The sequence below is a fragment of the Peromyscus californicus genome, unplaced genomic scaffold, assembly GCF_007827085.1.
Source record: "Peromyscus californicus insignis strain IS unplaced genomic scaffold, ASM782708v3 Scaffold_9__1_contigs__length_137607984, whole genome shotgun sequence".
NCBI classification, from domain to species: Eukaryota; Metazoa; Chordata; class Mammalia; order Rodentia; family Cricetidae; genus Peromyscus; species Peromyscus californicus.
Genome location: NW_026294617.1, coordinates 95,989,613 through 96,010,877, shown reverse-complemented (window position 1 = coordinate 96,010,877; position 21,265 = coordinate 95,989,613). Strand labels below are relative to the sequence as shown.

Genomic DNA, 21,265 nt, shown 5'->3' with positions numbered 1-21,265 from the left:
AGGTACTCACTCATTCTGATGGATATTGTCAGAAAGAAAACATTGAAATTAAATAAAGATATTTAGAAATAAGTCACTCACCTATTCCTATGAAAGCAGCTTTGTAGCCATTTTCTTTTAAAGTGCTAAGGGTCATTTCATCCGTGGAAAGGCTTTTACCACTCATTATCTGTAAGAAACAGTATTTTGAGTAATGATTCTTTTTTATTTTAGCAGTTGATTAATGAAAACTAAATATTTAACATACAAAGTCAAAGAAATGACTATAATAGTTATGGTGGACAGATTTATTTAATGAAATTAGTAAATAATTATCACAAACATTTTCTTCATGGGATAAATGTAGAAAAGCCAGAGTAATTACAATCAAGTCAGTTAAAATATAGAACTAGTTCATGACACAATATTTATCTCTTAAACCTATATTCAAATGATTATATATTCTACCATGGAGACACTTGCACATCCCTGTGCATTGCTGCCATATTCACAATAGCAAGAAAATAGACTAAGCCAAGATTTCCATCAACAGACAAATGGAAAATGAGAATGTGGTACATATGCACAATGAGATTTTATTCAACCAATAAGAAAGGTAAAAATATGAAAATGATAGAAAAACATGTATACCTGGAAATTATCATGAAATAAGGTAATACAGACTTCAAAAGACAAATATAGCATTGTTCACCTTTACCTTTGGATATATGTGCTGCGAGAGTGAATTTTGGTAGAAGCCAAGAAATTCAATATGATTCCATAACCAGGAGAGGGGGAAAAGTTTTTTTTTCATTTTTGTTTCCATTTTTTGTGAGAGAGAGGGAAGGGTAATAAAACACATGTGACATGAAAGTGGATGGGGGTGCACAGCAAAGATATAGGAAGAATCACACACACCCATCCCGCAAATTAAGTAGGTATGGAAATTCCATAAGTTACTTTGTATGCTAATTTAAAAATGAAATTCAAAAAGGGAAACTAAAGTTAGTAAAACTTCTCACCTTGTGTATATTGAAAGCACTATGTTGTGTACTTGAGACAATAAGATGATAATAAGATAGTTAAGGGGACCAAAGAGTTAAAAAGATCCAAGAAGTTTAGTGAAAGCAGATTTACACAGGAAATTATACTACAAAATCACATGATTAGCATGTGTATGGTAGTTCAGATAGTAAAGATTCACTCTAGCTATAGTCAAAAGTATAAAACTGCGGGGTATTTCACAGAGATCTGTACAAAGGGTAGGGTTCACAGAAGATATTGTTCACACAATATGAACAAATCAAAAGGACAAAATAGTCATTCTGACTACAAGTCACAATATTTTTGTTGGTCTCAAACATGATTCAAATAAAAATACTATTATACTTATTTATTTGGGGCAACTAGGGGAGATAACATGTACAGAGATCAAAGGACAACTTGCAGGAGTCAGTTTTGACCGTGTGGTGCCTGGGCATTGAATTCAGGTTGTCAGGTTCAATAGTATGTATCATTAACCACTGAGCCATCTCTCTGACCCATGAATCAATTTTCAGGTGGAAACCTGCTGAACAAGAGAGACACCACACTCCTAGGTAGAACTTTGCAGTATCCTGGCAAATAAATACTCCAATAATTACCCTGCTTCCCTATAGGGAATGATGGCCATTTACCTAGGCAACTGTACACCAGGGAAATAGGGATAATCAAACATTTCAAGGACAATTAGGCACATGATCTTTATTGACATTGATACCTGGAGACACAAAGTAGGGACCTATGTGAAAGGTAAAATGGAGCCTGACTAAAGTCTGGGTCCCAGTGAGCCATCAGAGACACTGACCCTGTCAGTGAGCATTTTCCTACTCTCCAAACACATAATTGAAATTGTTACACTTGTCAGTTAAGTAATCCCCAACTGCATCTCTGGTCTGTGCACTAAGAGTTGAAATGGCTAGCACAGCTGGGAAGTCTACATGCAAATATCAGAAACCTGACTAAGAGAGTTTCTCTAGCACCATATCATACCCAGCATGCTGGGAGGATGGGGAGAGATGGTAGTGGTGCCCATCAAATCTCCACTGACTTTATTGTGTGTCCCTTGCTGAGATTAGATGGTCCTCACAGGATGAATGTAAACTACTGTAGGCTTACATAGATAGTAGCCTTGGTTGCAATTTCTGTGACAGATGTGGTATAATTGCTGAAGCAGACTGGTAAGAACATGGAAACCCTGAGTGTTGCCATTGATTTGGTGAATGCACTTAATCTATTCCACTTCAAAAATAAGTCAGAAACAGTTGACACTTAGGGAGTGCTACAGTTCACCTCTGAGATATATCAACTTCAGTAATAATATGTATATTCCAAGGAGCTCTGACTTCCTATAGAACTCCACAGTGACCCACTCTATGATGACATCATGCAGGCTGGGCAGCATACACATGAAATGGTCATTATGTAGGTGAGTTCATGTTTTCCAAGCTACAGAAGACGGAAGATGAACATATGACTGGCGACATGTCACTTGAGTGGAGTTTAGGGTACTTGGTTATTACATTTGAGCCAATGTATCTGCACCCAGAGAGAAAGATGGAGTTGTATCTTCAATCCCTCCTCACAGAGAAAGTTGTACAAAACTTAGTAAGCTATTTTGACTTTGACAGCATTACATTCCTAAAAGATAAGTCTTTACTTAGGTCATAGAAGAACAATATTTATCAATGAGAGAATAATGACTACAGTTGATATACACAGATGGCTAAGAGCAGCACTCTCTTCTACATATTGCAAAAGATGATACATTTCTTCTTTAAAAGAAGCTTGTGCAAAGTTTTTGTTTTTAACTTTTGAGTTGTATAATTAACTACTTTTCATTTTTAGAGGTTAAATGATGAAGATACTTAAGATCATTGGTTTATCATGAATTCTGTATTCACTGTGTTAACAAGTACTTAAAAAGATAAGAATAAAATGGAAATATGTAAAGATCCAATCAGCTATTAATGAATAAGAAAACACAAACTTTAGAACTGGTTCTTTTAAACATAATGTTAACTATGAAGACCAAAGCACAGTTTCTTAAGAAACTAAGATGAAAGAACACAAGTTTAGAAATGAGAAGGTGATTAAAACCACAGGTTTAGGTGAGATAATTCTGACCTCAGAAAGACCATGTCTAAATCTATGCTAATAAATTCAACAGTAATATCAGAATTTGCCTAGAAAAAATACATACTAGCAAAATCTGTACTGAAATTTAGTTGTGGAAATTGATAACTTTGAAAATACTTTGTAAACTTGTTGAAATATTGTCTCTTAGAAAAAGTCTTTGCCACTTGTACGGCCACTATGGAAGTCAATATGGAGTTTCCTCAGAGAATTGGGAATCGATCTACCTCAAGATCTAGCTATACCTCTCTTCAGCATATATCCAAAGGATGCTCCATCTTACCACAAGAACACTCACTCAATTATGTTCATAGCAGTTTTATTGATAATAGCCAGAAAGTGGAAACAACCTACATGTCTCTCAACTGAAGATTGGATAAAGAAAATGTGGTATATTTACACAATGGGATATTACTCAGATGTTTTAAAAATGACATGAAATTTGCAGACAAATGAATGGAACTAGAAAAAAATCATCCTGAGTGAGGTAACCCAGACCCAGAAAGACAAACATTGTATATAATCACTTATAAGTTGATATTAATTGTTAGGTAAAGAATAATCATATTATAATCCACAGACCCAGAGAGGCTAAGTAACAAGGAGAGCTCAAGGGGAAATGCATGTATCTTCCAAGAAAGGGGAAATAGAATAGATTTTGCAGGTGGACTTGGGGCATGTGAGGATGGGAACAGGAGGAATCAGGTGTGGGGAAGAAGGGAAGGAGTGAGAGAGTACAAGAAAAGAAGCCATAAGTAGGCATTTATGGGGCAGTATGGAAACCTAGTGTAGTAGAAACTTCCTGGAACCTTTAGAGGTGACCAGAGTGAGGACTCTTAGTAATGAGATTATGGAGCCTGAACCATCAATCATCTCTAACCAGGCAAGGCATCCAGCGGTGGGACTGGGACACTTACCCAGGCACAAAACTATGACCCACAACCTATGCTACTTGCAAGATGTGCCTGGGCAGTGGATGCTGAGAGCTTGTGAGTAGACAACCAATGACTGGTCTAATTTGAGACCCATGCCATGAGAGGGAGCCCATGCCATGAGAGGGAACCCATGGCAGACACTACCTGGATGGCTAGGAACCAGAGGCTAGGTGACCCAGAGACCTGGGATAGAACCAAGCATTCTGAAAAAAAAAAAAAAAAGACAATGAAATGATTCCTAATGATATTCTGCTATACTCAAAGGTTGGAGCCTAGCCCAGTTGGTATCAGAGAGACTTCATCCAGCAACTAATGGGATGAGGTGCAGAGATCCACAGCCAAACATTTGACAGAGCTTGGAGATTTCCACAGGAAAAGGAAGATGAATGATTGAAGAAGCCAGAGGGTAAAGGACACCAGGAGAACATGGCTTACAGGATCAAATAAGCAGGGTTCATAGGGACTCTTAGAGACTGGATGAGTCTGCACTAGGTCCTCTGCATATATGTTATGGTTATGTAGATTGCTGTTCCTGTAAGACTTCTATCATTGGGAGTGTGTTGGGGGTGGTGACTCTGACTGTTTTGCCTGCTCCTGGAACCCTTCTCCTCCTACTGGGTTTCCTCACCCAGAAAGGAGTTTGTGCCTAGTCTTTTGTAGCTTGCTATGCCATGTCTGGTTGATATCCCTGGGATGCCTGCTATTTTTTAAGGGAAACAGAAGAGGAGTGGGTCTGGGGGAAAGGGAAGATGAGAGAGGGAACTGGGAGGACTGGAGGATGGAGAAACTGTAGTAGGGATATAATATGTGAAAGAAAAATTTTAAAAAAGTCTTTGCAGTCAAAGTCATATTTTTCAATTTAATAAAAAACTAGTCTCAATATACTTATCAATAATAATATAATAAAGTACTTGAAGGGCTATTTTTATGAAGTGTTATGTAAAGCTTCTAAAGACCATAAACAACCAAAATAATCAAAGCAAACAAATATATGACTCTCATATTGAAAACTCTTCAAGGACGAGAGTAGCCCATTCTTCTCTGTAATGTATAGGGATAAGGCAATTACCCAAACAAATGACACACAGGCTATTTTAGAAAGACAAATACAAAATGATGATAACCCTATTCCTGAAGACAATACTTTCATAACTCATTCAACATGAAGAAGTTGAGCTGATGCCTAAGTAGAGTCTTTACCCATAATGACTAGTGTTCACTGTACTGGAAGGTACTCTGCACACTACCAGAGAAGAAAGTTACCACCAACCCAATTACAAATCCTTTGATCTACAATGGTGCCTTGCCTGCAAAGCACACTGACATAATAGTAGCAAAAAGTTTGTGGGAGCAACCAACTAACATCTGACTTGACTTAAGGGCCACTCTGTCAGGAGGAAACAATGCCCTGCACTGTTCAGGTGGCCAAGGACCTGAAATTAGATTGGCCAGGGACTTAGAAAGAAACCAAATAGTACTGTTCTGCAAAAGGAACACAGCAATAAAATGACTCCTAATGACACTGCTATATTCATAGACATGTGTCTAGCTTCTTCATCATTAGAAAAGCTTCCTTCTGCAATAAATGCAGAGACTCACAGTCAGCCAATGCGTAGAGAGTGAGAGACCTTGGCATACTCAGTCCTTAAATGGGAATAATCAGTCCTTAAATGGGACGACTCCATTAAATCCTTCCCCCCAGGGTTTAGGAAACACTTCAGAAGAGGAGGCAAAACATTAAGAGGAGGAGAGATGGAGAACACCAAGAAAACAAAGTCTTGTAAACACTGCAAGGCTGATGCACATAGGAACTCACAGAGCATGTGGCAGCATGCACAGGGCCTGCACAGGTGTGAGCCAGATGGGGTGGTTACAGTGGGAGAACACTGAGCACAAGCCCCACCCCTCACCCGGAAGCTATCTCCAATTGATAACCACTTCTAAATGAAAAATCACTTTTCTACAATGGAGTCCAACTAAGTCTACAAACCACATAATACAAACTCAATGATATTTTTAGAAGTTCTTTATCTCAAAAATTTTTGCCAGGGTTTGTTTTTTTTAAAACCTTACAGGTTCTTTGAGTATCTATTATGGTTTCAGTTTTATAATTTTGGGGATTTCTGTGTGTCTTTCTGCTTGTATCAGTTTCTTGAACTTCTACTTTGGCTCTTTTTCTTGGTTCTGTGTATTTTGTCCTATTCTGCTTTGTCTGTTTTTATTTTATTTTATCTTATTTTATTATCTTTTGTTTTTATTATTCTTTAAATGTCTGTTTATATTCTAATGAAAATAAGAAATGATGTTGATTTGGGTAGGTGGGAAAGTGGGAATGATTTGGGAAGGAGTTTGGGCAGGGAAAATAGTAATCAGAATATATTGTGTGAAAAATATACAATTTTAATAGCAAAAAGAAAATTTGATTTTTTCTTTATTAATTTTTATTCATTTTTATAGTTGCTAAAAGTTTGGTAAACTAATGTTACATAATCAAATTGCTTATTCAATATGACCAAAAATGCTGCCTCAGGATCAGGTAAAGAATACTTTGTCTTCTAATTCTTTTTAATACTTACTAGAGATGCAAGCCACTGAAATATTAAAAGGAAAAAAAAGTAAGTAAGAGTAACTGATAAAATTCTCATTATATTCTGGTGATTAATTAAAAATCTCACTTCAGAACTAAAAATAACTAATCAATTACTTTAAAATAAAATGAAAGTATTCAGCAGAAAACTTTTCTCAAGCAGTAAGATGATATTTTATACTCTGTTATAACATGATTAGTTTATATTCTTGGGATTGAAAACTATGTGGCCTACTCAGCATACTCCTTGTTAAAAGTAACTTCTGGGTGATTATTTGTTGAAGAGGTAAAACAAAATTAAGATAATGTTGGGCAATAAATGTCAATGATCTATGTGTTTGTATCTAAATAGTTCTCAATATACCCTCCCAGTGCGTGTGTGTGTGTGTGTGTGTGTGTGTGTGTGTGTGTGTGTGTGTGACGCCAAAGCTAAACAATATAAACCTAGAAAAAGTTTATTGCTAGGAAATCGCTGTGGGAACTTAGTTGAGTGTAATTTTAGCTGAAACAAGCTAGAGACAGATGATAAGAACAATTTATACTTCTTGGTGATGAGAAGGAGATAATTTAACAAGTTCATCTCACTTTCAAAAATAGACCATCTTTGGGCTAAATTGAGCAGGTCATAGATGCTGCATTAGTATCCCATCAGCAAAGGCAAACCCTCCAAGTGTTCCCTGTCCTCTTTCCTCAGAACTACAGAGCGATCCATTGTTACAGACCAAGTCTATGAACATTCCTCCCTTCATATCTTCAAAGAAGCTGGGAGGTGTACAAAATACAAATAAATTCCTCATCTATGTTTCGGTTTTTCTCAATAAGACAGTAAATTTCTTGGCCCTAAAATTCAAACATGTGAAATGGTGATAACTTCTACACAGAACTTTTCAAAGGTGATATTTCAGAAGTAGTCTATACAAATATAAATAAATTTTACCCAAACAAAATTTGCACACTTTATGAACAGACACTGACTAAGAATAAGAATATTGCCAGACATTGTCAAGGCTACCTAACTGTAAAATCAGAGTGTAGATAAAAATGTATGTTTTCTTCACACAGTACTCTGTCTAATTCCATTTCTCCAAAAGTTTAAAAATAATGAGAATAGGTATGCTTTAATTTACATAATATATCTATCCTGTGAAAACTCAATACAATTTTTTAATCTCCTGAATTAGAGGATTATAGGCATATGTTATCACCCCTGTCTCCTATTGCTTATAAAATACTTTTAAGCAATTTCTAAATTATCTTTGACTGGTAGAAACATGAAATATATTAATTTGAAATTTTAATGTGTAATACTTTGTTTACTTAGTAAAAATTATCTGAGAATTTAAATTAAAAATCAAAGACATTTAAAGAACTTTCCAGAATGTGCTCTTGTCATCCATAGATCATCTTTTTGGCCACTATAGTTTTTAACACTTAATTTTATGATGTGTACATCCACATTGTATTTTTGTGACCACTCTATTTGTTTGGTAATTATGTGTGAAACTTCATTATTTAACCATATTAAACAATATAAAAGTAGAAACAAGTAAAAAAGTTCACAATACTATTTTGTTTTCCATTATTGATAAACTCTAGTTTTTTTTTAGTAAAAGCAAAAATCCATGCAGAGTTTCTATTCACTTTTCAAAATATTATAAAAATTATAATTTTTAAACAAAATGTGAACATGTCCAATTGAAGAGGTACGGTCACAGAATAATTGTACTAATTGAAAATTAGCGTATCTAAAGTCATAATCTGGAAGTATACCATAATCAGCACCATGTCTATCTTTAAAAGAAGAACACAATATTTACTGGACAAAACTATAAATCATAACTATTGTCTTATTCCATATGAATTTACTGCTTATGTTGAGAAAAGCCAGACATAAAAGAATAGCATGAAACACATAATAAAGAAAATAAACATCTGGAAGAAATTACCCAAGTGTTGAAATGCTAGTGTTTCAGAGAGCCACAACTTGCCTGAACAAAAACACGATTAAAGACACCAAATCCTTCCCTTGGCTGCACTGAACCCCTAAAGCTATTTAGGAATTTGTTTCTTACAGACAATTAATCACATGCAGGTGTGCCAGATGAGAACTATTGATTGCCCTTTTCCAGGCTAGTGGCATTCAGACAGTAGACAGACAAATGCCCTAAGCAAGGAGAAGTATCTTTCTGCTAGTCCTAGGATAGCTCTTAATTGTTCATTCTTAAAATGCACAGCATTGGCCGTAAATCTCAAACATGCAGCTTTATCCTTTTTTTTTTTCTCTACAATATACAGACAAATGTTATTATATCTCTTATTCACCTTTACACCAAGGTCCTTCATAAGTTCAATCTCAAAATTTACAACATCATATGGCAGCCGAAACTGAGGGATTTCAGAAGTGCTGCAACAACAAAAAAGAAAAACAGGATAAAGGAGAATTAGAGTGAAATTTATCGACCTAGAAAAATGGCACAATGTATTCTTATTGATCAGCATTTAAAGAAGAAATAATTATATTACTAGCTAATGTATAAGATAATATTAAAAAATACCCAATATAAAACAAGCAATATAAAATTATCCAAAAACAATTCTATCGCTTTAATTTATTTAGTTATTAATAATCCTATGCTTTTAAGATATTAAAATCTCAGAGTAAAAATCAATTCACAGTAAACACAAAGTTAAATTTTATATATCTATTCCCAAAAGTAAATATGTATTCTACAGAAAGACTGCACATTTCAGCATGTTTTTTTTTTTTTATTTTTGCTGATGATCATTAAAATAGATGTGAGAAACCATCTCATTGAGGTTTTAGTTTGAATTTCTCTGGTGATCGCATAGACATTCACAAATTCTCATGTGAGACATAACACAATTTGATTTCCTGATATTGAGTTCATTTTATGCTATGGACACTAACTCTTTACTGAGTATATATTATAAATATTTTTCCATCTTTGTAAGTTATCCTTTCAAAAAGCTCATTGTCTTATTGCTGTGTGTAAAGAATTTGAACTTTGGTTCCCCTGTCTTTGCTTTTGAGTCATATTCATGAAACAATGACCAAGCCAATGTCATAAAATTTCACAGTTTCTGGATTTATCTCTATTTTCATAATCCATTTAAAATTAATTTTTAATAACTAGAAATTTAGTTTTATTCTTTTATTGTGGCTACAGAATTTTCTCAGTACTATTTATTTAAAAGGATACCTTTTCCACATTATGGCACAATCCTGTTATTTTCTTGATGTTCTTTCTAAAGATTGGCTGCTTGTAAATATGTGAGTTTATTTCTGAGCTGAGTTGCAAATTTTTCCTCTAGCCTGTGTATCTGTTTTGAGCTATGGCATCTTTGCATTTTGTTTTAAGTTGGATCAACTTTATTCTTTTAACTCAGGATTGTTTGGATTTGGAGGTTCTTCTGTGCTTCAATATAAATGTTAGAAAAATTTCCCCATTTTCTTAAGCCTATTATGATCTATAGGGATGATATGGTATTCCTTCAGTAGCATGAATATTTTTGGAATATTCTTCTAAACCATGAATGCACAGTAACTTCATTTATCATGTCCAGTTCAGTTTCTTTCATCAATATTTTGTTTTTTTTTTCATGGAGTTCCTTAATTTCTATGTATTTCTATTATACCTATATATTTCTGTTGCTTCTGTAATTGGACTATATTTTTATAAAATTTTAGATAATTTGTTGCTAATCTACAGAATTTTTTACTGAGTTTTATGTGTTTATCTTTTTCTCTGCCACTTTACTGACTTTGATAATTAGACCTCCTAATTATATTGAACAATAAATCAAGAGAAGGGTTACACTCGTGGGAACAAAGTCACAGTACCTCTGTTTGCAATTGATGTGATTCTATACATAGGAGAACTTCAAGGACCCAGCAGCAGAAACAACAAAAATCTCTTATCACAGTTGATTGCTGTGCGATGTCTTTCTCTATGCTGGGAATATGTGTGGCTCCCATGGGATAATTAACAAAGATGTTTTGGCCTATGGCAAAATAGCTTATAGCCAGGTGGGAAATCCAAGCAGAGTTACAGGGAGAAGAAGGGTGGAGTCAGGAGAGACACGGCTGCTACCAAAAGAGCAACAAGATGCCAGTGGACTGGTAACACCATGGCCACATGGCAACATATAGATTAATAGGAATAGGTTAATTTAAGGTGAAAGAGCTAGCTAGCAAGAAGCCATACAGTTTGTAAATAATATAAGGCTCTATGTAATTATTTTTTTTTGTTAAGACTTTTTTTTATTCATTTTACATATAACTACAGATTTCCCTCTCTTCCCTCCTCCCACTCCCCAGGCTTCCTCCCACAACCTATCTCCCATTCCCTCCTACAAAAAGGTAAGGCCTTCCATGAGGAGTCAGCAGAGCCTGGTACATTCAGCTGAGGGAGGTCCAAGTCCCTCCCTCTGCATCAAGTCTGTGTAAGGTGTCCCACCACAGGTAGTGGGCTCCAAAAAGCCAACGCATGCACCAGGGATGGATACTGATCCTACTGTCAAGGGCCCCTTAATCAGATCAAACTACACAACTGTCTCCAAGTATGCAGAGGGTTTAGTCCAGGACCATGGAATCTCCACAGCTGCTGGTCTGGACAGAGTGGGAGAGCAATAAAAGAGATATCTTGATAGAGGGAGTTATCATGGGGATAGGGAGAAACCAGGTACTATGGAAGTTCTCATGAATCCACAAGGATGACCCCAGCTTGGACTACTTGAAATAGTGGAGAGGGTGCCTGAACTGGCTTACCCCAGTAATCAGATTGGTGAATTCCCTGTCTGTCATCATAGAGCCCTCATCCAGTAACTGATGGAAGCAGATGTAGAAATCCACAACCAAGCACCAGGTTGTGCTGCAGGAGTCCAGTTGAAGAGGGAAGAGGGATTCTATGAGCAAGGGGGCTCAAGACCATGATGAAGAAACCTACAGAGACAACCAAACCAAGCTGTGTAATTATTTTATAAGTGGCTGGAGGACCACAGGTGGGAGAGATTCTTCCTGACCATGGGACTGGGGGGGACACAGAGAAATTTCCCTCTACAGTTGATTACCATTTTCAGTAAAGTGCCAGGTTATACAATGAATGCACACATATCAGTAGCCGTCCAGACAGCCATGACAAACACACTGAAAAAGATGTCAGGTAAACAACTGCATTTCCCAACTGCCACACAAAAAAAAAAACAAAAAAACAAAAAAAAAAAAAAAAAACCAACTTACGAATAAAACTTATCAAGAAAGTGAAAATCCTCTGCAATGAAAACTTAAAGACAATAAACAAAGAAACTGAGCAAGACATTAGAGGCAAAGAACTTCGATGAATGTAAATTGGAAAATGAATCTTGGGAAAATGGTCAAACTACGAAATCCAATCCAGATTAAATGTAATTCCAATCTAAACTCCAGAGACATTCTTCACAGACATAGAAAGGTCAATCTCAAAATGTATATGGCAACACACACACACATACACACACACACACACACACACACACACACACACGTACACATGCACACACAAACACATGCACAAGCATGCAAACACATACAAAGAAAGATAGCCAAAGTAATCTTAAACAAAAATAATACTGTGGGAGTTATCAACCTACTTTACTTCAAATTATAGTATAGAGACTCACAGTATTGAAAACAACATGATATACAAAATGAAAGACATACTTCAGTGGAATAGAGCACCCACATATAAGACTATGCAACTGCAGTCATCTGATTTTTATAAAGATACGGAAAATTTATGTTCCAGAAAAGACAGCATCTTCAAAAAGTGTTCTGGATAATCTGGATTTCAACATGCAGAGAAATGGAAGCCTTGTTTCTCACTTTGTATTACACACAATTCTAAATGGACCAAGGACCTCAGCATAAAGTCTGGTTTTCTGAAACTGCTAGAGGGGAAATCAGGGAGTGTGCTCAATTTATAGTCACAGGTAAAGACCTTCTCAAAGGAGTTTCTGTAGCACATGGCATAAGACTAACACTCCACAAAAGAGACATGAAATTAAAGACGTCCACAGCAAAGGAAACTATCAGCCTGGCGAGGACATGCCATACTAAATGAAGAAAGGATTTTGCAAACTATTCATCAGATAGAAGACTGGTACCTAAAATATACAAAGAACTTATACAACTAAAGATCAATGAAACAAACAACACAATTTAAAGTGAGTTATGTGGCAGAATAAAAGTTCTCAAGACAAGAAATTCAGATGGCTAGCAAACACTTTAAAAGTATTCAAAATCCTTAGTTATCAGGGAAATGTAAATTAAAATTGTTTTGAGAGTCTGTCTCATTATCACCAGAATGGCCAAGATCAAGTATAAAAATTACAATAATTGCTGGCATGCGTATGGGGAAAGCAAGACAATTATACACTATTGGAGGGGATGTCAACATATGCATTTATTGTGGAAATCAGTCTGGAGGCTTTTCAAAAACACTAGAAATAAAACTATCATATGATCCAATTATATCACTCCTGGGCACATAACAAAAGGATATTATGTCCTACTATATAGATATCTGTACATTCATGTTCACTGAGGCTCAGTTTACAGCAGCTAAGAAATAGAATCAACAAGTGTGTCTATCAACTGATACACAGATAGGAAAAATGTGGTAAATAAACACAATGGAATATTTACTTAGCAGGAAAAAACATGAAATTTGCAGGTAAATGGAGGAAACTAGAAATATATATATATATATATATAAAATGAGTGAGGTCACAGAGACTCAGAAAGTAAAAGGTAGAAACTGGAAAAATTATTCATACTGACTTAGGTCACAGAAGCTCAGAAAGACAAGTTTTGTATATTCTTTCTCATATTTAAATCTTGGCTTCTGATCTTCTGTTTTTAATGCTTAACATGCAGTGTATGTGGAAGCTAGGACACAGGACACCAGCCTCTGGAGTATACGCTTTTAGGGAGGGGGCAGTAGAATATATGCAAAATTAAAATTGAGACTGGGACTCCTGGGTGTGGAAGTGGTCACATGGGGGGATATGAGGAATGTGGAATGAAGTATGAGAGAAGGCTTAACTGGAATGAATGGTTCATGAAAAAGCTATATGGAAGTCCATGATTTTCAAAAAAAAAAAAAAAACAGATTGGGGTTGGGGAGGGGGGAGTGGGTATAATCAGAGTGGAATGGTGGGATAGGAAAAGAGTAATGGGTGAATGATCTTTGTAAATGCAATGGAATTCAGTAATTTATTGACCATCTTTATATTCACACTTATCAGGGATATTATTGTCAGATCTTCGTGTACTCTTGATATTAAATTAAAATTTGCCTCCTGTAATGTTCTTCTACATTGATGATTTAAAAGAGATTTTTTTGCAAAAGTTATAAGTGAAAAGAAATAATATTAAGAAAGTTTTGGCAGGGAAGTCTTCAGGCCCTTGGTTTTTATTTTTTATAACAAACATTTTATTAATGATTCTATTTCTGTACTATTTATTGGCCTGTTCATCGTTTCTGATGCTTTGTGATTTCACTCTTTGTATGCTATATATTTCTAGGAATACACTAATTTACTCTGGGTTATTCAATGCTGTGGGATGGTCTGTATGTCAAGTGTGTTGCTGATTGGTCAATAAATAAATCACTGATTGGCCAGTGGCCAGGCAGGAAGTATAGGCGGGACAAGGAGGAGAATAAAGCTGGGAAGTGGAAGGCTGAGTCAGAGACACTGCCAGCCGCCATGATGAGAAACAGCATGTGAAGATGCTGGTAAGCCACGAGCCACGTGGCAAGGTAAGGTATAGATTTATAGATATGGATTAATTTAAGCTGAAAGAACAGTTAGCAAGAAGCCTGCCACAGCCATACAGTTTGTAGCTAACATAAGTCTCTGTGTTTACTTGGTTGGGTCTGAGCGGCTGTGGGACTGGCAGGTGAGAGAGATTTGTCCTGACTGTGGGCCAGGCAGGAAAACTCTAGCTATAATTCAATTTTTTTTTATAATTCATTATCATAAATCTCCTTTGATCCCCTTTCTTTGGTACCAGATGCCATGTCTTCTTTTACCATTGATAGTTTTCTTTTTGTACGTCCTATCTCCTTTATCCTTAGTCTAGCTAAAATTTCATTATTTTTCTTTATCTTTTCAAGAAAGCAACACTGTGGCTTGTTTTGTTGTGTTTTTGTTTTCCTAATCTCTAGTTCATTTCAGTTTTAATTTGTATTACACTTCTATTATTGCTGTACTTATACTAATTTTAGAATGAAACTTTTCTTTTACATTTTGTGTTTACTTTTCAGTTCTGTGAACAGCAATGTTATATGGTTTATTCATACATATGTATATATTTGTATTTATATACAAATCATATTGAATATGAATTTTGAGTTTGTGTAAGCTGATGTAAGAAAACCCGAAGAATAAACTACCAAAGTTTTGGAGGATTATTCTTGTCAATTCCTTTATGAATGCAGAGAGATGTTTTCATGAGAATGATGGTAAAGTGGATTTTTCTGTAAGAAAACAGTCAGTGAGTCCAATTTCATCAATGTGCTCTGCACTTATTATCTACGGACAAAATATATATTTAATCTGCTGTTCATTTTCTGACTGCCCATCAGTGGCATATAAACGTAATGAGAAGAAGCGTTCTCCCCAGATTATTTGGGAATCTCTTCGTGCCTGGTTGATCAGCACATCATGGGTATTCTAAGAAATATTGAAGGAAGGAGGAAAAGAAAGAAATACAAAATATCTGTGATTATCCAAACATGAGACAAATTGGACTCATTTCTTAGATATAGAAGCTATGGAACAATCTTGCATAGAAAGATGATAGAAGCTCATTTGGAAACCAAAAGAAATGTCTTTGCCAAGATAAATAAAGGTGCCAAGAGAACTGCTTGGCAGCTATAAGACATGACACACAGTGGACATTGTAGATGTACATTCAAGAGAGGACTTTATGAAGTGCTCCTTCACCAAGCACAACTTCAGGACACTAAAGAGTATACAGTTGATTTCCACATATTGGTGATAGACAGCAAACTCAGATGAAGGAGCCACATGGGCAAGGCAAAGCTTAATAAAGAAAATGACTAGGGTGTGAATGTCAGAGTCTGATGCTCAGGAAACAAAGAAAATTCTTGGAAGATATAGACTTTTAAATCACTGCACATATCTATTTGGAACAAGGGAATAAATAGCATAAACCCTGGTGACTGTGGAAGGACATAAGAGGACAGGAGACAAATTTGATATAAATGGTTATTTCCCAAGTTTGTTGAGTTTATGAAAACATTTGAAATTACTTCCTCTTGTGTTCTTTTAACAATTTGAAGTTTCAAAAAATACAGGTTTGCTTGTGGTGAGCATAAATCCTTCACTAGTCAGATGGGTGGCAGAAATGTGAAAAAATTGTCTTTCTTCTATGTTAATGCTTCTTATGTATAATGGAATATATCAATAACAATTATTTTCAATTCATTTTATAACACGCATCTTATATTTTGGCAAAACATTGCTTCAGTTCATGATTGGATAAGTATTGATCCTTAAATTTGTATTGTATTACATGTTGCAAAACAGTTTTTACTGCTATAAGTATTTTACCTAGAAACAGTTAATTTGCCAATTAACGTGAAATAATACATGATGTATATATGTTATAAAACAATAACATTTAAAAGAACTAAAAGGGTAGTGTTTCCCTGAGTATGGTACCTAATAAAATATCATAAACATAATTATTATTTTAAACAAAATTAAAAATCAAGAAATATATATATGCATATACATAACAATTTCTTCAATCATCAATTTTATATGTTCAGACATGTTCTGATATGGGCTAGATTGGCCTTAAACTCATTAGGCAGTTGAAAACGACCTTGATCTCTTGATCTTCCCACATCTATCTCACAATATCTAGGGTCACAGTAGTACATCATCATGCCCAGACACCATGTTTTTTAAACTTTGACATAGATTATCCTCTTTTAATTAGAACTTTTGTATTGCTTTGTTTTAAAGAAGGCTTGATCAAAGAAAAGTAAAATTTCTGGTAATTTAATATATGCACTGCAGAATCACAAGTAATTAATTATGTTGAGTAAAACAGGTATTCAATCTTGGATATATTTTACCGTCTAAAGTTATTTCTTTAAAACATAGCTGTTATACTAATTCCTAAGAGATAAAAGAATATATCCAAATATAAAGAAGTTAAGATACAGCCTTCAATATAGAACTAATCTAATGTCTTTTCAGATTGGAACTTTTTGATTGATGCTTCAATAGACTAAGAGGCATCTGAAAGTAAATTCACAGACAAGCTTTGGTATTGTCCTTCTCAGTAGCTCTGCATTGTTTTTCCTAATTTTCTAATAGCAATATAGAATGCCTCTACAACAGATAGTACATAAAGGGTAGGTTCAACCCTGGGTGTTGTGCTTAAGAGTCAAAAGACACAAAGCAAAAAGAAGAAAATAAAATTTCAAAACAACAGAAAAAAAAAACTTGTTTAGTCATGAGTTTCAAGACATTCTTTCTCACTAAAAATGTTCAAATACATAAAAACAAACATTTAGTGCAATTTATATAAATTACTCCACATTTGAATGAAAACTAAATACAGAGATGCTAAGAACCATAATCATGTACTAAAATTGGCAACCCATAATAATTCACAGACAAGGCTGCTTCCATTTTCAGCTTCTTGTGAAAATGCAATTAAGGGGCAAAAAGATTTTCCCTCATCTAACAGGGTACACAACAATTATGCTCATATTTTTAAAATTAACTCACATATTCATTGATGTGTATAATTGAAAAAAGAACCTACAATGTTTATACATGTTGTTAGTACATTATGCCTTTCCTAATTAATAAAGCTGGGGTGAAATGGCACTAAAATGATAGCCAGTATTTTCTCCACAAAATAAAATATAGAGAAATTTATTTCCTCAAAAGAACTTATGAGAAACAATGAGAATTATTCAATATTTATGAATAACCAACACAGAGAAATAATTATTTCTTGACCATCAGAATGATTTTAGCTTTTGATGCTGTCTATGGGGTTATACTACTATGTGAGGCTTTTGTTTGGAGAGTGAAGTAGTTTTGTCTAATGAATCAAATACTATGATAAAGTACTTGATTAATATTTATATACAATTTAGACACCACAGTTTATATCAAGGAAACAAAACTTTGATAATTTTTTATTATCTGGAGTTATCACAGAGTCATCTAATTAATATTAAAATGTATGCATTTATTACCCATTTTAAAGACACTAAGAAATACAAATGTATCATAAAATTCTGTCAAAATTAGATGAAAATTATTTTCTGATTATAAAAGATGATAAAATATTGCTTAATAAATAGTTAAGTAGCTACAGAAAGCTTAAGTGCTAACTATAAAAACATAATCCAAATGTCTATAATTTATAATCTATGAGTTTTGTATAAGTCACTTGGGAATAATAATAACAATTTGATTGATATAATCAAGATATAATAAACCTAATATCCAATATCTTTCTTATTTTATAGCAGATAATTTAAGCAGTATCCATTTCTTACTTAAAATAAATTTATTAGCCTAACCATAATATGTTTAGCCTAAACAAAATACGTTTATTTTTAAGTAAATCAAGATCCATATTAAACATTGGCCTCAGTGTCTGAAAATTATTTATACAGAGTGACCAGTTCCTAAATTCATGAATAGGTCTACATGGGAACAAAATAACTATGTGACTGAATCCCACTTCACACCAATAATAAAGACTCATACCAAATATTGAAAAAAAATATTACTTGAATAAAAAAACACTATAAAATATACTCTAAAATGGCACTTATAATAAAAGTGGTAATAAATAAAAAATTAAAATGATTTTAAATTGAAAATATATGAGCAGCACAGTATGCTTTATATAGACCAAACTATGAATGCTCCAGTCAGTATTCTACAGAGCCAACCTTTCCTTGGATCTATTGCCCATCCTTGTTAGTTGTTTCCATCAGACAAAAGATTTTTAGGGATTAAAACTTTCATTTGTCAGTTTGGCCATCCCATTCTGGTGATGGGATGGCCAAACACCCTAATTGTCGTGCTAGAAACCTCATCCAACTACTGAGGGATCTGGATGCAGAGATCCATGACTAGGCCCTGGGTGGATCTCTGGGAGTCCAATTAGCGAGAATGAGGAGGGTTTATATGAGCGAGAATTGTTGAGACCAAGGTTGAATAAAGCACAGGGACAAATAGCCAAACGAATGGAAACACATGAACTATGAACCAATGGCTGAGGGGTCACCAACTGGATCAGGCCCTCTGAGTGGGTGAGACAATTGATTGGCCTGATCTGTTTGGGAGGCATCCAGGCAGTCGGACCGGGTCCTGTGCTCATTGCATGAGTTGGCTGTTTGAAACCTGGGGCCTATGCAGGATTGCTTGGCTCGGCCTGGGAGGAGGGGACTGGACCTACCTGAACTGAGTCTAACAGGTTGATCTCAGTCTGTGGGGAAGGCTTTGCCCTGGAGGAGATGGGAATGGGGGGGGCTGGGGGGAAGGTGAGGGGCGCGGGAGGGGGGAGAACAAGGGAATCTGTGGCTGATATGTAGAACTGAATTGTATTGCAAAAAAAAAAAAAAAAAACTTTCATTTGTTTTGTTTCCACCATCATCAAGTTTTCCTGACTTCTCTAGCTTCAGAAAAAGACAGAGAAATTCATATATCAATCTTGCTTAAGTGAAACTTCAGATTTTCAAGTGAATGACATCATTAGTGAGTCTTTGGGAAAAGAACTTGTAAGATGGCATCTGTGAACCTGAAGTGTCTCTCTCCTTGACCACAAAAACATCCACACCCAGGATTGATTGCTGTCTGTATTTTTGACATTTTGAAACACAAAATAAATGTAGGCGTTACCTTAAACCACCAACATATTCTTGTTTTTCAAATATGGTGATGTTGGAATAGCCTAAGCGAGCCAAAAAGGAAGCACAGCTTATACTCGCAGGCCCGGCACCAAAAAGCGCAATTTTCGCCGAGTAGGCTTCCGGCATGTGTTCTGGGGGAGGCAGTGCTGGGTTTCTGATCTGTGGGATGTTCATTGCTTTGAACACCTATGGAGAAATCAATTGTGATGATTAAAATTTTAAATTAAATTTTACATCCTCAAACACATTTTTAATGTTTCAACTCATAATTAGCACTTTAATTAGCAATGAGAATTTCATGTTCCACATAAATATGACTGGGTTGTATTTATGAACTAGATGATGATAGCAGCTGACTTCTCTCAATCTCTGAAAGGCCTTCCTAGAATATGGGGAGAACTATGGGAAGCATTGTGACCCACATTCCTTGCCCCCACCTCTTGGTCATGAAAGATGCTCTTCTTTTGAGCTCCCCCAGTATTGTTTGCACACATCTAACATAACCAGTGTAGGTGTTCATGTGCTGATTTTCAGTCAGTGTAATGCCTCTTTACTGAGTTAGAAAACAAGTCACATGTAAGGAGGCAAATAACTCCAGAGCTGCCAGTAACCAGCAATAACTTGGCACTTAGAGGCACAGGAGAGCCACTGAAGCAAACAAGCAGGGCTCAGAGGTACCAGGCTCAAGAGAGAAAGCAACAACTTAGACTTAACACTCTAGGGGTCAGCCATTGCTTCCAAACCAAGTGTGTTTGCGTGTCTTAGGAGAAGGGGGAAGTTTAAGAGGGCCATGGCTCAGGAAACCAAGAAAAATAATCTGGTCAATCTTGTAAAACAGGAGCAATAATATTTTGGAATGCAGGATCCCACTGACTGAGAGCAGAAAAGGCAGAGAACTAGCTTAACTCCTAAGGTAAACGGGAGAGTACAGCACGGGTCCAAATAGAACCTCTGCAACACTGAGGGTGGCTTGCAGGGCATCTGATCACTGTGCATGCATGCAGATGGGTTCTGAAAGCCTCTACTCTAAATAGCAAACCGAAGAGAGACAATCTCACCTGAGTTAACGCAACCATACACTGAAATACATATAATCAGTCCTTAACCCTTCATCTGTCAACCTAACAGTAGAGTGACAAATTTTCATGTATGTTGTCTTGTTTTGATCAGTACATCTAGACTGCTAAAAAAAAAATATGGAAAGCATTGCATATGCAATACAATGAATACAGTTAGCATATGAACACCTCCAGACAACTATGATCACATCACCAGGTATATAAGCAAGAAGACAAACTCCCAGGAAATAGGAATTTGTCAAAACATAAACAAAACTTTAGAAGAGAAAAATGCATGATTTTAAATTTCATACATCTAATAGACTACATAAATAAATAAATATATTAATCAGCTAAGAGATGGGGCAAAACAAAACAAAAAAACAAACAAAAAGAACCTGTTGTGGCTGAGGCATAGGAAAAACATTGGGGGTAAATATAGAAAAAAACAAAAGAGACAAAAAGCAACAAAGGAAGAGTTCCAACCAGTGCATAATTGGATTCTTAAAAACAAAGATAACAGAATATGAGAACAAGCCAGGGAGTCTC

At 35.4% G+C, this 21,265-nt stretch overlaps 1 protein-coding gene across 2 annotated transcripts in view; it reads right to left on the bottom strand.

Moving 5' to 3' along the window:
- The window catches only part of Dpyd (dihydropyrimidine dehydrogenase), an 849,077-nt gene that overhangs the window by 596,311 nt on the left and 231,501 nt on the right, over window positions 1-21,265 (bottom strand). For both annotated transcript variants that reach the window (XM_052730491.1, XM_052730492.1), the window contains 3 exons: window positions 19,648-19,844; window positions 8,998-9,079; window positions 82-169 (listed from right to left, as the gene is read on the bottom strand). In XM_052730491.1, coding sequence (XP_052586451.1) covers window positions 82-169; window positions 8,998-9,079; window positions 19,648-19,844 — 367 coding nt within the window. The remainder of the gene's footprint in view (window positions 1-81; window positions 170-8,997; window positions 9,080-19,647; window positions 19,845-21,265) is intronic.